General features: G+C 39.0%; 1 protein-coding gene across 2 annotated transcripts in view; it reads left to right on the top strand.

Annotated features, from left to right (window-relative positions):
• Window positions 1–8,879, top strand: part of LOC119734963 (3-phosphoinositide-dependent protein kinase 1-like) — a 39,859-nt gene extending 30,980 nt beyond the window's left edge. For both annotated transcript variants that reach the window (XM_038208623.1, XM_038208622.1), the window contains exons 8-14: window positions 373–441; window positions 1,299–1,395; window positions 1,830–2,000; window positions 2,618–2,845; window positions 3,918–4,015; window positions 4,699–4,753; window positions 5,650–8,879. In XM_038208623.1, the coding sequence (XP_038064551.1) occupies window positions 373–441; window positions 1,299–1,395; window positions 1,830–2,000; window positions 2,618–2,845; window positions 3,918–4,015; window positions 4,699–4,753; window positions 5,650–5,757 (826 nt within the window). In that variant the 3' untranslated portion in view covers window positions 5,758–8,879. The remainder of the gene's footprint in view (window positions 1–372; window positions 442–1,298; window positions 1,396–1,829; window positions 2,001–2,617; window positions 2,846–3,917; window positions 4,016–4,698; window positions 4,754–5,649) is intronic.
• The last annotated feature ends 6,744 nt before the right edge of the window (window positions 8,880–15,623 follow it).

The following is a 15,623-nucleotide window of genomic DNA, read 5'->3' as shown; positions in this document are numbered from 1 at the left end:
TACATTGTATTGCATTGTATTACGTTGTATTACATTGTATTATGTTGTATTACATTGTATTAAATTGTATTACATTGTATTACATTGTATTACATTGTATTACGTTGTAATACATTGTATTACGTTGTTTTACGTTGTATTACATTGTATTACATTGTATTTATTCCCTGACCAATCCATAAACCCATAGAGTGCTGGGGCGTTTTGGTGTGGTACAATGGTACAGGGAGGGACACAGGGTCAGGGGGGGGGGGGGGGGGGGGGGAGAGGAACTAATAGTCAACTTGCTGCCATTCAAAGGAGAATTTGAAATGCCAGATGATTGATAACATACTGATTGTAATGATTGATTGATTTTGTTTTTCCTGTCAGTTCTGACCTGTGGGCTTTGGGTTGTCTCATCTACCAGCTTCTAGCGGGCTTGCCTCCATTCAGAGCAAGGTAAGAGAGCATTCATGAAAAAAACTGACTGCCGGTGTTCTCTGACCAGCCTGTCAAAAAACCCTGGTGCCCCGCCATTCCTCAAAATAACCTAGTACGTGAAACACAGTTACATGTACCTTGCAACGGCAAAGCGAGCGACAAATGGTGACGTGATGGCAGTCAGCATGCACATTAGTCTTCGCTTGTTTCAAGGCGTGTTACAGTATAGGTAGTAAGTCCAGGCGAAAAGCGTCAGTACATTTTTATGGAACGTTAAATGTTCGTGGCTCCGGCGTGAGTAAACTTGGGCCTGACTTGCATTAAAAGGAATTGCTTCAGTTATTATCGTCCCAAAAACTCAACGGAAAGTGAAATATAGATCATGAGGAATGCGGGATATGTACGGTCAGAACAGTCACATGTGTGATGGGTCGGGAACGCTTGTCGACGGAGCACCAACCTTATTTTCAAAATTTGAGAACACTGGACTACAGTGGCAAAAACAGTTACCAGCAGTCGAGCAGTTTGTAGTCCTTTTCTACTTCCCAAGTTGTACTTTAGTAGGCATGCAACTTTTCCTTGGATCTGCTTGTTTCCTCGTTTTTTTTACTTCTCATGAATGCCATTACAAATTTAAAAAAACAAAACATACAAAGTCTTTGGTGTTTTGGAATTTCCTCGTTTTTTCCCTTCTAAATATCTAATTGCGTGCCTAAATAGTTTTATAACAGGAATCAATCCAAGGCACCATGGTTGTGTTGACCAAATACTCCAAATGAGCAGTAATTGTTGGGACAGATAGCTGGCACAGTCCGGGAAACGGCAAAATGTTGGCAATATACTCAACCTTCAATGACTTGTTGTTTTCATTTCAGCAATGAGTACATGATATTCCAGAAGATCATCAAGCTAGACTATGATTTCCCTGAAGGATTCCCTGAGAAGGCAAAGGACCTCGTCTCAAGACTATTGGTGAGTCATCAAAAATGTAAAAAAAAAAAAAGATTCCTGTTCATGATTTGAAGTTCTCAAAAAAAAATCCATTGGCAATAATACCCTCTGATAAGCAAATTAATGTTAATTTTTTTTCTGGTAATGAAACCAAGGATTCTTCAAAAGCGCCCCAGGCACTGTAGCTCGCAAGCCTGAAGAAACATGTAGAGAGAAGACAATGAGAAGATATTTCAATTTTAGATGTGGGAAGAAAACCCCAGAAGAATATTCTGGGGAAACCCACAGAATCATACAGGGACTGAAAACCTAATCCACATATTAGCCCAAGTAGGAATCGAACCTTGGTCATGGCGGTGGAAGTCAGGCAACCCTTTATAGCCCTTGTACGTACTTGGGAAAAGCACATTCAGTAAGACACTAAGAACCATTTTGGCATTTTTGTAACGTTGCAGGTGTTAGACCCAGTGAAGAGAATAGGATGTGAGGATTGCGGGGGCTTCGCTGAACTCAAAGCCCATCCATTCTTTGAGGGCATCAACTGGGCAAACCTACCCAACGAGACTCCGCCCACCCTCAAACCCTGCATGGTGGTTGACGGCGAAGAAATACACAGCGACTTCTATGTAAGTAAACAAACATTTTGAACTAGACTGAAGAATTTGTCCTTCACATTGTGGGGTGTGGGTTCCTATTGTCTTGTTGAAGATTGAAGTCATAGAGTTATAATAAAAAAAACTAGAGAGTGCACTTGCTATACTACGTGCACACCCAGACGTACCGACATGGACGCGTGGCTGCCATTGTTTAGGTGGGCAAAAAACCTACTGATCTCTGTAATTACTGGAGAACTGCAGAAGGAAGTCCTTTGAAGCCATTATGGGGTTGACCAGTCGGTGTTCTATAAAGGACACATTGCCTCCTTAGATCCGTTCTCAAGCATTACGATTCACTTTTGTAACATCGTGGTTAACCCAGTTCACCTTTTGTCCACCACAGTTCACAGCTTTTTATCACATTTGCTCAACCTTGGGATAATAGTGAAATGAATGTACATTCATATTTGCTTTTTGGCATTTCACATACCACTTTTCCCCATATTCACCCCCTGTGGATGCACAGCGAATTCACAGCGAATTCAGTAGTGCAAAATCAGTGCACATGACAAAAGATCATGTTGGATAATCAGTGAAAAAGTCATGCACAAAGCAACAAAGACTTTGTTTCTGAATTTGTGTTTCAGATTGATGAGTTTGACATGTCGCCGCTGAGCGAATTCCTGGGACAGATCAAGACCAACGAGGAGAACAACAGGCAGAAGGACACCAACCAGTACAAGGCCAAGTACGTCCTGCCCTACACCAGAGAGGAGAAAGCCGCCCTGCTGGAGAAGCAGAAGAGGGAGTGCAAGTGGCACCGGTTTGTGGAAGGCAACCTGATCTTGAAGATGGCGTCCATTGACAAGAGGAGGGTGAGTTGTAGTTGGAACGCAGATGGGTCATTCTATAAATTTGGGGTCCAAAGTGTGACATTTTTCCCGTCCCTGTTACCTTGGTACTTTGTAATTTGCCATTCAAGCATCATTAAAAGTGACTTCAAATGATTGTTTATTTGTTGGGTAGGTAGTTTGCTATTCATAATCACTCTTGGAGGACGACTGCATTAAGGAGTGCATCAGAATTATACAATCATAGATGTCAGTTGTAACAGGGACGGGAAAAAAAGTGGACCCCAAATTTATAGAATGACCCACATGCAGTGTCTTTCACTTGGGTGTAGTCTGAGTACAGCCTCAGAATCTGTTGTGATGGCAGATGGCGAGTAAGAGTCTGAGATCTACCAGGTTGTTTGCCTTATGACCTATGACCTATGACCTAGAGGTCGTCTTGATCTAAATATGCAAGCACATACGAATAGGGCCCTGTTCTGCATAATGTGGCAGCGTACGGAAGTAGGCCAATCAGACCACAGGGAAGGTGGTGACATCAAGGGGCGAAACAACCAATAGCATAGCTACTGAGGACATGGCCTGTCCTCATATACATGTGTGATATCAGGTCAGGTCTCCAGTCTAACTTGGATATAGAGTCCGAGATGGGCCAGTGCCTCATCCCTTATGGATTTGTTGATGTCATCATGATGTTATCATGATGCCAGTTCTTTCATGCACACCGTCAGGCCCATGTGCATGTTTGTGTCAGAAATGAAATTTATACATGCCCAAACAAGTGGCGACAAATGTGGGTGAAAACAATTATAGCAAATAATACCCGTAACAGAACAAAAGGTTCAGATTTTGCCCAAACATCTCAAAGGCTTGCCATATTTTGAGACTATCCAGAAGCGTAGAAAGATATGTGTTTAGGTGTTTAAACCTTCTTTGTACCCTGAATTCATCTAAATCCACACTCAGACTTTGCATTATATTTTGTTGGTTTCAGAACTGTAGCGTCCAGACACAATTACGTAACTTTTTTGTTGCTGTCTTCAGCTTTTATTGTTGTCCTTCATTATCACTGACATCTTTATTTTGGTTTTGGCAGGGTCTGTTTGCCAGGAGAAGGCAGTTCTTACTCACAGAGGGACCTCATTTGTACTATGTGGATCCAGAGAACATGGTCCTTAAAGGAGAAATACCATGGTAAGTCTAAGAAGTACAAACTTTAGAGTAAAAAAATAAAATAAAAGCACTTTCCATCATATCAACAATCTCAGCGCGCTTTACAATTATTCCCCCATTCATCAGGCCACGAGACCACGCGGCAGCCAATATCAATGCACATTCGGTCCTCTACCCTCACAGGTACCCATTCATACTCCTAGTTGGAGAGAAGCAATTGTAGTTAAGTGTCTTGCCCAAGGGCACAAACACCATGTTCCTGGCAGGGTTCTAACCCACGAACCATCATACATGAGTCAATCTCTGTAACCACTGGACCATGGCGTTCTAGATTGAGTATCTTGAAACAAACAAAAAAAGTTTAAATAGTACAGTGTACACATTTCCCTGTACCTTTATTGTCCCAGTGGTATTGTTGTACTGGAGTACTGTTTGCAAGTCCAAGTACTAAGTCTAAGCACTGGAGTGTCAGCGGGCCTTCAAGAACTTGTTTTATTCTAAAGACAGCACTAAAATATTTTTTTGTACCATTGTTGCACTCCAGTACTTTTTGCTTGGCCACTAATGCATATGTGCTAAAGCAATTTAGTTTCAGTGTGAGTAGTTGGACTTAGGTTGCAGTTCGGTGTTTCTGATAAGTTCAGAAAGGGTTCTTGTGAGATAGATGAATATATGGTATTCCTTATGCATTGTTTCTTGTACAGGTCGCATCATCTCCGCGTTGAGGTCAAGAATTTCAAGACATACTTCGTGCACACAGTAAGTAGTAGTCATTGTCATCACATGCACTCCTTTGAGCCGAGCACATAGTGCTAGTTGAAGACTTTTCAGGTAGCGAACTTTCCATGCAAACATTGTCCCAGACAATTTGCTCTGCGGAAGGTTGACTTGCATATCATCAATTTTTGGGCAACATTGATTGGCAGAGGTACTTAGATGGGAAACCATATTGGCTGCATATTTCTCAGATTTGTGCCTCTGAAAATCCAAGATCCTCCTAAACTTACCAGACTTATAGAATATTTTGTATAGGGGTGGGAGAAATCGAATATTTAAAAAATCTGGTTATCCTAACTTTTTTCAAACCGAATAACGGTTATCCGATTTCACTGAAAGCTCCCATTCAGCTCACAGTCATGCTGACAAAAAGTGACAAGTGAGGTGCCGCATAAAATGACCACTGGGCCTTTACAAAAACAACTTGGGGGATGTTTCAGTTGTTTCCTTTGCCTGTGTGACATTTGCCATAACAAATTAAAAAAATTAAGTGAAATCTCGATAAGTCACAACCTGCTTGATCGAAAACCCTTCTAACTCTCAGTAAGAACTTATTCCCGTCTATTGTTGTTGAAAAGAAAATCCATTTGCTAACTCAAAAATCTGCTTAACTCAAAATTTAAGCCCATTCCCCTGAGGTGTGACTTTAATTTCACTGTAGTGTACAAAGTCTTGGTTTGGATTTTCCTCGTTTTTTTTCCTAAATTCCCAGTTGCATGCCTGTAATTTTGTAGGATTGTAGAAGGTAAACCCCAGAAACCATTTTTCTACATGGGCATGATGTTTGGAAGGTTATTTAAAGCTTGTGCTGTAGGAATACTCCAAGAAAAATGCCTTTTGATGTAGGTCTCAAAACTCTTCCTTTTTTTAACCACCAGCCAAACAGGCTATACTACCTGATAGACCCGGAGGGCCACGCCCTAGAATGGTGCCGGGCCATCGAAGAGGTGTACAGGCACACGTACCAGAATGAGAAAAAAACCTAAAGCGGGAGGCCGCAGCAAGACTACTCAAGCAAAAAAAATAGGGAAAACTTCACAAGGCCTCCGTAGTAAAGTATTGATTATTCATGTTGTGTACGAGATGGGAGTACTATTCCACATACCAGGGTTCGTGTTTCAAACTCTTGCATCTCTTTAGGAATAGGCATAATGTTATGGCAAATACCATTGACTATCCATTCAGAGCTGAGGAGTAGAGGCCCCTGATGTGGGGGACTTGAGCTCAAAAGGGCAAATTCTGCTTCAGAAAGCAGCCGATTTCACAAAACAGTGCGTAACTTACGCCTTGCGTAGAACTTGCACAGCAAATCTATTGCGCAGCTGCGCAATAAAATTACGATCAATTTCACAAAACTTGGCGTAGCTTCGCAATGATATAAATGTAAACATCGTGGAAGAGGACAAAATAGCCTTTTCAACAGGTGTTTGTGCATGATTGTGCTTGGTCAAGAAACAGTCGTTAAATCTCTTCCTGCCGCCATTTTGAAATTAATTTTGCCAGATTTTCTTCGGAATCATGCGGCAACTTTCAAAATTCTCTCCCAAGTAAAATCATTATTCATGTACCTCAAACACAAAGCTGTGAGTGTCTTGTATCAACCTTAATAAGTTGTGCAAATGACGGGCTCCACAAAAACCACGATTTGCTAGTAAAATGGCTCATTTTCAGCCATTTTGCCTTACGCCACCTAAAATGATTGTGCAGTTTACGCCATAAATTTGTTGGGCAAGTCACAGACTTTAAGCACTATGAAACTTTCATGAAATTTGTCATAACTGAAATGGCGCGTAGGCGTCGCAGTGTGAAATGTCGGGCAGTGTAAAATGCTGCGCAGCTTGCGCAGTAAATATCGGCGCAAGGGAAGTTCTGCCGTTGTGTACAGTTTCGTGGAATAGGTCGCAAATCTCATAATTATAGGCCAAAATTCGGAGTACATTTATCTCAGTATGGATATTGAAGTCTACGGAAGGCTTAGGAAATCAGATGTTAGTTTGCAAAATCACAAATAAAGTCGTAAAAAAACAGTCTTAAAAAAAAGTTGGGCTCTTGCATACCCTAATATTGTAGCATTCCCTGTGTATTGGTAGTTTTGGTAAAACGTCATTCCTTACCGAACGTGTATCGTGTTGTTGCAAAACGCAATACCCAAAGTAGACGGAAAATTGTAAACCTGAGAAAACACAGACAGTAAGACCCATGACATCTCAGACTCGAGTCACGCTGGATTTGTACATATTTAAATAAATATAATATTAAAAAAGGAGTTGTCATTGTATGTGTGTATGTGATAGAATATGCAATTTGACAAACAAAGAGAGATAAAAAAATTAACTAAAATTTAATGGACGTCACTGTGTTTCTGTGGGTAGTTTGCAGATGAAACTTGTTGGAATTTCAACAGAGGACATGATACTGCATGCCACTAGAAAACCCAGAAATGCTTATAAACAACTGTAATTTATAAAAAAAAAAATATGCAAATGATTGCATGCCGTCTTATCAGACTTTTCCAAACTAATTCGGGATTGCGGTTGTATGATGGTTTGGATCTCGGAGTAAAACATGTGGCAAATAATTCTGTACAGTGTTCCCCATATGTCACTTATCTTGACCCTCGCAAACTAGTACCAGCATTAACCCATTAGCACCCGAGCCCAATTTCATTGCGCTGCTAAGCGCGATATTTTCCGCTAACAGAGCCTTCGTCAATTTCAGTTAGCATGGCATATAAGCACGCTTAACCCCAGACTGGGCCCAGAGGAAAATGTTGCTTAAATCAGTGATGTAATAAGAAATCTCAATGTGCGCAGCAAAATACTGCTTCAGGTTAGCACAATTTTCCGCTAGACATTTTAGTAAGCATTTTAGTAAATGTTCTGCTTACTGTTACACAGCGCCATGAAATTGGGCTCTGATCTGTATTGTATTAAGTCATATTTATACACAGAAGAATCTGTAAAAACCATAGAATGCTCGGGCGGTTTTGGGCACTGGGAGTAACAGGCAGGGCAGTTTGGGGCAGTACAGGGAGTAACAGGCAGGGCAGTTGGTGGCACTACATGGAGTAACAGGCACGGCGATTTGGGGCGGTACAGGGACTAATAAGTTAAAGCAGTGCTGTGAAATAGGCTCCCAAAGGGATGTGCCGGAAGCCTGAGGAATTATGGGAAGGAGGGGCGTACTGTTAGATCAAAGAATTCTGCGGAAGTGTGGATTGAACTTCTTGCTTGGGGACACTTTTTAAAGAATAAAAAGCAGGAGAAAGAATCATGCTGGCGAGTTTTAAATATTTAAACTTCATCGGTGTGTTGTAGATAAAAACCAGAATTGCAACGTTGTATTTAATGTTGGTTGGAATTGTGAGGGTGTTGTAATTTAAATACTTATGCACTGGAAGTTATTTTTGATGTACAGCATATTGATTGTACAAGCAGTCGTACAAGCAGAACTCCATAAAGAGTCGTGACCCAAAATTGTTGTTTAGGATCTATGCTGTAGTATAATCATTAGCGTTGTGACAAAAGTTGCATTGGATGATAAATATGCATCGACATTCAAATTGGAAAAAACACCTGTTTAGCAAAAGAAGATTTATAAATATTAGCATTGTTTACCAGTCGTCATTTATATCTTGTACATAAATCCAGTGGCAGTACTTGTATGGCATTTGTCAGCTAATTTACATCTCATTTAATATTCACAACGCATTTTACTATTCTGGGGGGGGGGGTTACAGTTTCAAACCACAGCATAGCATCAAATAGCGATCCTTTTTTTTTCTCTTTTCCGATCTTCAGTTCTAATTTTTTTTCCAGTTCTGTAAATATGGAATTATACCTGGACAGAATATTAGGCACTCAAGTAAGTTGTACAAAGAATTATATGAAGTATTGTTTTCATGTGATTTATATGATTATCTATAAATATTATAAATATATAATTGTTATTGGAATGTGCGTAGGGTATGTTTATGAGGAATTTGGGGATGGTACCGTCTATTGTCTAATGTATAGGTTTAGGAGTCTTCCTTTGTGGTGAAACTCAGTGTAATAGAAACAATAAAACTTTTTACAAGTGACCACAAAATGTGTGGATCCTAAACAAATGTGGCGTTGTTTTTTTTTTCTTTTCTTTTCCTTTTTAGTCCCATAAATGTGACTGAAATACTGGACTACCTCAGTATATACGGAGGTAGACCAGTATTTCGGTCACATTTATAGGACTAATTCCTTTGCGTATCTCCATTCTTTTCTGTTTGTACTATACCTAATATTGGACAGCAGAGCAAAAACTCGTTTTTATACACATTTGCGAACATTAAAAAAAAAACTACCAAAGTTGTAATTAAATTAAAATATCTACATTTAACTTGACTGTAAGTGAATGATACATAGTCTCAAGCATCCTGTGAAATCTTGGAACCTGGTGTGCTGGCACTTTCAAGAAAAGCGAAAGTTTTGTATCAATCTGCAACGATGGTCGGCTGACCATCGTTGGAAGAAAAAAAAATGAATTGAAAAAGACCTGCCACAATTTTAGTTAGTCCACATTTTGTATGCAGTCAGTTACACGTCCGTGAATGGGTGCAAGTCCGTTCAAGTCTGGTCCCCTGACCTGACAATTCCTCGATGTCTACAAATTGCTCTGTTTTGTCTGAAATAGGGTTGGGGAACCAGGCTATACAAGAACTGCATTTTTTCATTGGCTTTTCCAGTATCTCTGAACAAAACTGTAAACAGGCCAGTGTAACATACATGTACTAACCCCTAAATCCATCCTTTCTGAAAATTATGTTTCTGTTATTTAGCAAATGATGGAAATATTAGCTTTAAGGTTTTAAAATGTGCATTTAAAGTTGTTTGGGAATAGTGTTTTGGAAAATATAACTGCTCCCATTTTGTATGATGTCTGCAGCGACCGACCAAATTGCGTGATATTTTTGTTGTTATTACGGACGTCATATGCGATGTCCTTTCCAAAGCCACCATACCACTGAACTCTTTGCACTCAGCTCGGGCGCTCATTGGATGATTTTTTTCGTGGGCGTAATCTGACAAGAGAGGGCAGTCTTCACCTCAACCGCCTACGGGTTCGATCGTCTGTCAACAGCTGGTGAGTTCAGATATTAACTGTTAAGGCAATTTCCTTTATATTTGTATAATTCGGGAAATTGTAACATTCTGCTGAATTTATAAGGAATGAAACAATTTAAGGAAATACAAGTTAAAAAAACTCGAGAGCATTTCAAAAATATAAGAGAAAAACAATTTGTAGGCCTAAATAAAGTTGATACTTTGTGCCCAAACGAAAACTCCCGCCAATTTTGGGACCTCGGAACTTTGGTCGAAGGCAATTGGCCGGCTAGACTGGTTCCCGCTCCCAAGTGTGAAGAACATTGGAGAGACCGGGAACCAGTGTAGACCATGGCCATGCCAAGAGCTAGAGTCGCCGCAGTTAAAGATTTTGAAAGATGATGAGGATGCAGCTAGCTAGGCAAGGAGGAAACTTCTTTGATGAAAAACCGAGAAACTAAACCGGTAAGAAATATTGCAAACATTGTGTACCTATCTGTTGCCTCCACCTGAGTTTTTGTGCTTAAAAACTGTGTTTACATCGTGAATTGACAGAACATCTCCGCGCGGCCGTTAGCGCCGGCTCAGTGAGCACCGAGTGTTTGTGTAAAGGACACTCCGTATTTTCTCGTCATGAATGTTTTTTTTTTTTCAAAAAGCGGGAGCGCTACACAAACACTGCTCACCGCGCTCCCACGTCTGGCTTCTCGAGATGTAAACACATTTATTGTGGAAACGGGAACTCAATTAAGATAAACACATTGTGTCGCAATGAAACTTCCTGTAATATTTGCCATGGTGTTTGACACGAAAGTCTCGAAAATTGACAAAAACTACCGAAGAATGAATGTAATATAATTTAAGGAATTTGCAGTACCATGAACTCTGTATTTTATCGTCATGCAACAATTTCTTACATGAGGGCGCGCTACACAAACAGTGAAACACTGCTCACCGTACCGCGCTCCGATCCGACGTCTGGCCATTCGAGATGTAAACTATAGTTACTGTGAAAATGGGAACTCAAGATAAACACATTGTATTGCAATGAAATTTCCTCTAATATTTTGCAATGGTAAGGAAATATGCGGGACATGCACTCCGTATTTTCTCGTCATGTCAACACACAATTATAGCTCATAGTCCGGTGCTGACCAGTGGTTGTGTAGGGCGCCCTCTTCAGGACAAAAATCATAGAGGGTAGCAAAATGTACGGAGCGCGCAGTTGGCCGTTGATTATTGTCGTTGTGAGTATTTTTTCTTCCACGGTTCCAGTCGATTTCCACTTTTTCTGTCATGACATCACGACAGAAGTCTTTACAGTGCTGACCAGTGGTTGTGCAGGGCGCCCTCTTAAAAAAAAAGCATTGAAGGTAGCAAAATGTACGCAATGTCCTGGCACATGCACTGTTGGCAGTTGGTTATTGCCGTTGTGTGTGTTTTTTTCTTCCACGGTTCCACTTCCAGTCGATTTCCACTTTCTTTTGTCATTACATCACGACGTATTATCAAACGAAGTTTTATTTCAGTACAAATTGTTCTTCTGGAGTTACTGTCTCCAAAACAGTGCTTCATTTTCTTTTCAATTAAAATAGATTCAGAATCGAAATGAATTTCTCGTAATTCTAAGCACTTCATTCCTTTAATCATATAAAAGGTATTCTTCCACGGTTTACGCCAATTTTCAAACTGGTTGTGTCAAATGATGTTGTTAATAACTGTTCGGTGTTTTTTACTGCATTTTTTATAGTAAAAAATAATTAAAAAAATTCCAGGCAGCCTCCAAAAAGAAGCGGGCGGGGACGGTAAACGTTGTTTGGGGGGATTTTTTTTTTTTTTTTTTTTTAAACTTTGCCTTATTTATGACGGCCTGCACAAGTGAGACACACAATTGGAAAACTTGTTTGAAACCATTTGATATTTTAATACTTAACTTCAATTTTTTTTTCATATCAAACTTCCAATGCTGATTACATAATTGGTATAAAATAATGAAATGGCACATGAATTTGCATTACAAAATAAAGACATTAAATTAAAATGAACTCAACTTTTAACATCTCAAACCTATAAATGAACGAAAAGTTGTTGTTGTTTTTTTACAAAGTGGCACAATTCCAACCGTTTCCTCTACCTTTATCCAGGGAAACTAGAGAGAGTTACCAAGGTGTAGCATAGTTGGGGAACATATTGCAAGGGATGAGTTCTTTTTTTCTCTCCAAGTTCTAATTTCTCCAATATTTTCACCAATTCTCGAGCTCCTCATAAACCCTTCAAAAAGAACTAAAACTGCTTTTCCCTTTCTCCAACAAACTGGTAATCGACATTATCACATCCTACAGACACAGTAAAGAAATGAATTGAATATTTTCAAAAAGATATTTTTTGTCATGTACTTCATTTTGGTTTCAGAGGACATGCCCCCAAAATTCAGAACAGAACAGAAGACTTGTTCCTTCTGTATAACGATCAAGATATTAAAATGATATAGGCCTAGAGGCCTGCAAATCTTCCAAAATTCTCTCTAGCTTCAAAATGACTGAGAAGTCTGTGCATTTGTAAAGGCCTACATTATGCATGACAATAAAACCTCCAAAACAGAAGTTGATACAATGTATTTGTCTAAACTGTACAACTACAGAGAGAAAGAAACAATGTACAAGTTACACCATAATGCAGCCTTTCAAAATAAAACTTCAAAAAAGTGGATGTACATGTACTCTGTACATGAGCAAACTGTCCTCAATGCTGATTGGTCAATTCAAATAACAGTAGTTATGGTCGCAGATTAGTCTGGCCCCCAGACTCGGGATCTGTTGGCCAATATGGCTTTTGTCTATCTGAGCAATGTCCAAATGTCCAGTAAAGTCAGCTCCAAGTGTCCTACCAGTATTTACGTTACAAATTCAAAAAGGTGATGTGATGGGGAAAAAGGGAATTTGCTTTGAAAAAAAGTTGGCGACTATTACTAGAAGGCATTCTTTAAGTGGTTACCACACTCGTATGAACTTGATCTTACACAAGCATGCAGTGCTGCTTTAGGACAGAATTGCATGTGTATCTCAAATTTAAAAACACATGCAACTGGTGCTCAAGTATATACCACCTAAGTTATGTCTTTCAGTCGTGGTCGACATTTCTCCACATATGTGTGTTGAGTAAACACAGTGAAAGTAACAACAATAACAACACCCAATAAATGTCCATGGTACACCATCAAATATAAAAATCCTATCTAATTACCTCTATGTACACTTGTCTTGTTAAATGATAAATATAACTTATGGAATAGTTGCATGAGTGTATTCAAAACTTAACGATACAATGTGGGTTTTTTTGGTCTATTTACATTATGCAACTACAGGAAGTGTTTTCAAAAACAGAAGGCAAAATCTGCCTTTGTGTGGTGACCTTTGCCTTGTATATTTAGGTCGTAGGGAACATATTACAAAATCCGAGAAACATTTCTAGAAGATTTTACATGAACTGACGATTTTGAAAGAAAAGAAAAATTCCTCTATCTCTGTACTACATGTACACATATAATTGTCATGACTCCTTTAAATTTAGGCACATCGACTTTTTGAGTGAAAAATCTTGAAAAAGCAGACACAAATAAAGAATAAACCAAACAGTTGTGTTTAAGATAAACATTATGCCAAAAGTTACATTTATATCAGTGCACAGTGCCCTCAAAACAGAACATTAACATTAGCATCACGTTCAAAAGAGAACTTAGTGGTCATTCAATTTATTTTTACTTTCAAACCCTTTTTTTAAATTTAACTTTCAGTTTGGGAAATTTCCTTTCACTGAGCCAAATTTGCACTGAGATTGCCAGAAATTTGTATTGCTTTGGCACTGCCGTGTTCTGATGTAAAACAAAACAAAATATGTACACATGGCCCCTTACAGTGCTCATTAACATTTGTAATGAGTACAAATGTAGGTCCAAGTAACTGTCTACTAAACAAAATCATCGTAGGATTTTCAAAAAAGTTGGCTCATAAAAATTAACTACATGTATATAACCCAATCCACATCTACAGGTTAGAGCAAGCACAAAAGCTTAAATTTAGATCTTAATTGTTTATTTTGAAATAGTTATTCCAAAGTTTTAGCTTAATTTTATTCACAACCTGATAGAGAAAGCACAAGAAACCATAAAATTAAAAGATTCTCACATCTTATTCTTCTTCTGAAAAAAAATATGTTACCCAACTTGAAAACCCCAGTAACCTAATGCTGCACTACTACAAACGGGGGCATACCTATGTTCCCCAATACCTATGTTCCCCAATACCTATGTTCCCCAACCATAACTATAACCCTAACCATCTAACCCTAACCTTAACCCTAAGGGTTTTGGGGAACATAGGTTTTGGGGAACATCGGGCAGACCCCTACAACAACAGCCGAAAGTATTCAATACTCAGTACCCTGACTAAATTACATCCTTACTATTTTGTTCATGCTACCGTACACGTCCAAGTACAGTTATAATTAAAAGTCCTGTAGGTTCCCCGAAAAATAAGCGAGGATGACAGAAATTACCCCAGGTCGAACATTTCTGGAGTGGTGCGCTACGGGTACTTACATGTACTTTTAGTCATAACTGTACACATGCCAATGGGAAATGAATGGAGCAATGTTGTAGTCGAGTCTAGGAACAAGACCGAGGTAGTAACAGCAGAAAGTATTCTTGAAGTCCTCGAAAATCAAAAAACGGAATTAAAAAACCTGCTGTTAAACAAGTTTTCAAACCAGTCTCAACTACATGTACATCACTGACTACCAGTGCAAACTATTTTACCTTTTTTTAACAGAATTTCCAAAGATTAGTTTTTGTTTCTACTAAAAAAATTCTAAGTTATGTACACTGCTCTCATACTTGCTCTTTCATCACTATCACCCGAAATGAAGATGAAAAAGCAAACAAACAAAATTGCACCAACCAAAACACAACTATCTTACTTCGGTGAGAAAGTGCTTGCAATTTCAAATCCACTTACTGAATGAAGTTAAATTTAAACAATTAAACGTTATTTGCACACCCACGAAAAAAAAATATTAGGCCCGTGTCACCCCAGGCAACGTTATAAGCAACTTGCTGGAGTCCTCCAAGGTAAAGATGACAGAAAATTTTTAATTTCCAGCAATGTTCTTAGGAACTTCGTAAAGAATGCTGCATTCTGACGCTACTTTTCTCCATCATATTATTATGTCCATGAAGGTCAGTCATTGCAAAAATGTCACAAAGACATGAATCTGGGACTCAGAAACATTTCAAATGTTAAATGTTGGAAAATACACCGAAAATGCGCTCGACTCTCCATACACTTTTTACACAACCAAGAAAGTGGCGTCTGGATACTACATTCTTTCCGGAACTTCCATAAACTGTTGGAAAATTTTTATTCATTTTTATGAACGGTTCCTGTCACTTGCAAATGCCTACAACTTGCCGGTGAAAATTGCCCTTAGTGCATACCACTTGTGCACCATACACACAAAAAACACTGCCTCACCAAAAAAAGTCTACGCTACAAAGTATGGCACAAAATTTGTCTGCATAGTAATTAAAACCACATCAGTTACTGTATTGAAGCCTCTATGACCACATGCATTCCATCTATATCATACGCAGGTCAGAATGAAAAATAACTACGTACATGTAGAATCACAGAGTATACAAAATAACACAATCACTTCTAACATCGACAAACGTGTTTGGTAGAGGCGTAAAAATGCACACGAAATACAGAGATGTACATGTA

This window comes from Patiria miniata, unplaced genomic scaffold (assembly GCF_015706575.1).
Source record: "Patiria miniata isolate m_02_andy unplaced genomic scaffold, ASM1570657v1 HiC_scaffold_28, whole genome shotgun sequence".
NCBI lineage: Eukaryota > Metazoa > Echinodermata > Asteroidea > Valvatida > Asterinidae > Patiria > Patiria miniata.
Note: the sequence above shows the minus strand (reverse complement) of the source record. Positions and strands in the feature narration are given on the sequence as shown.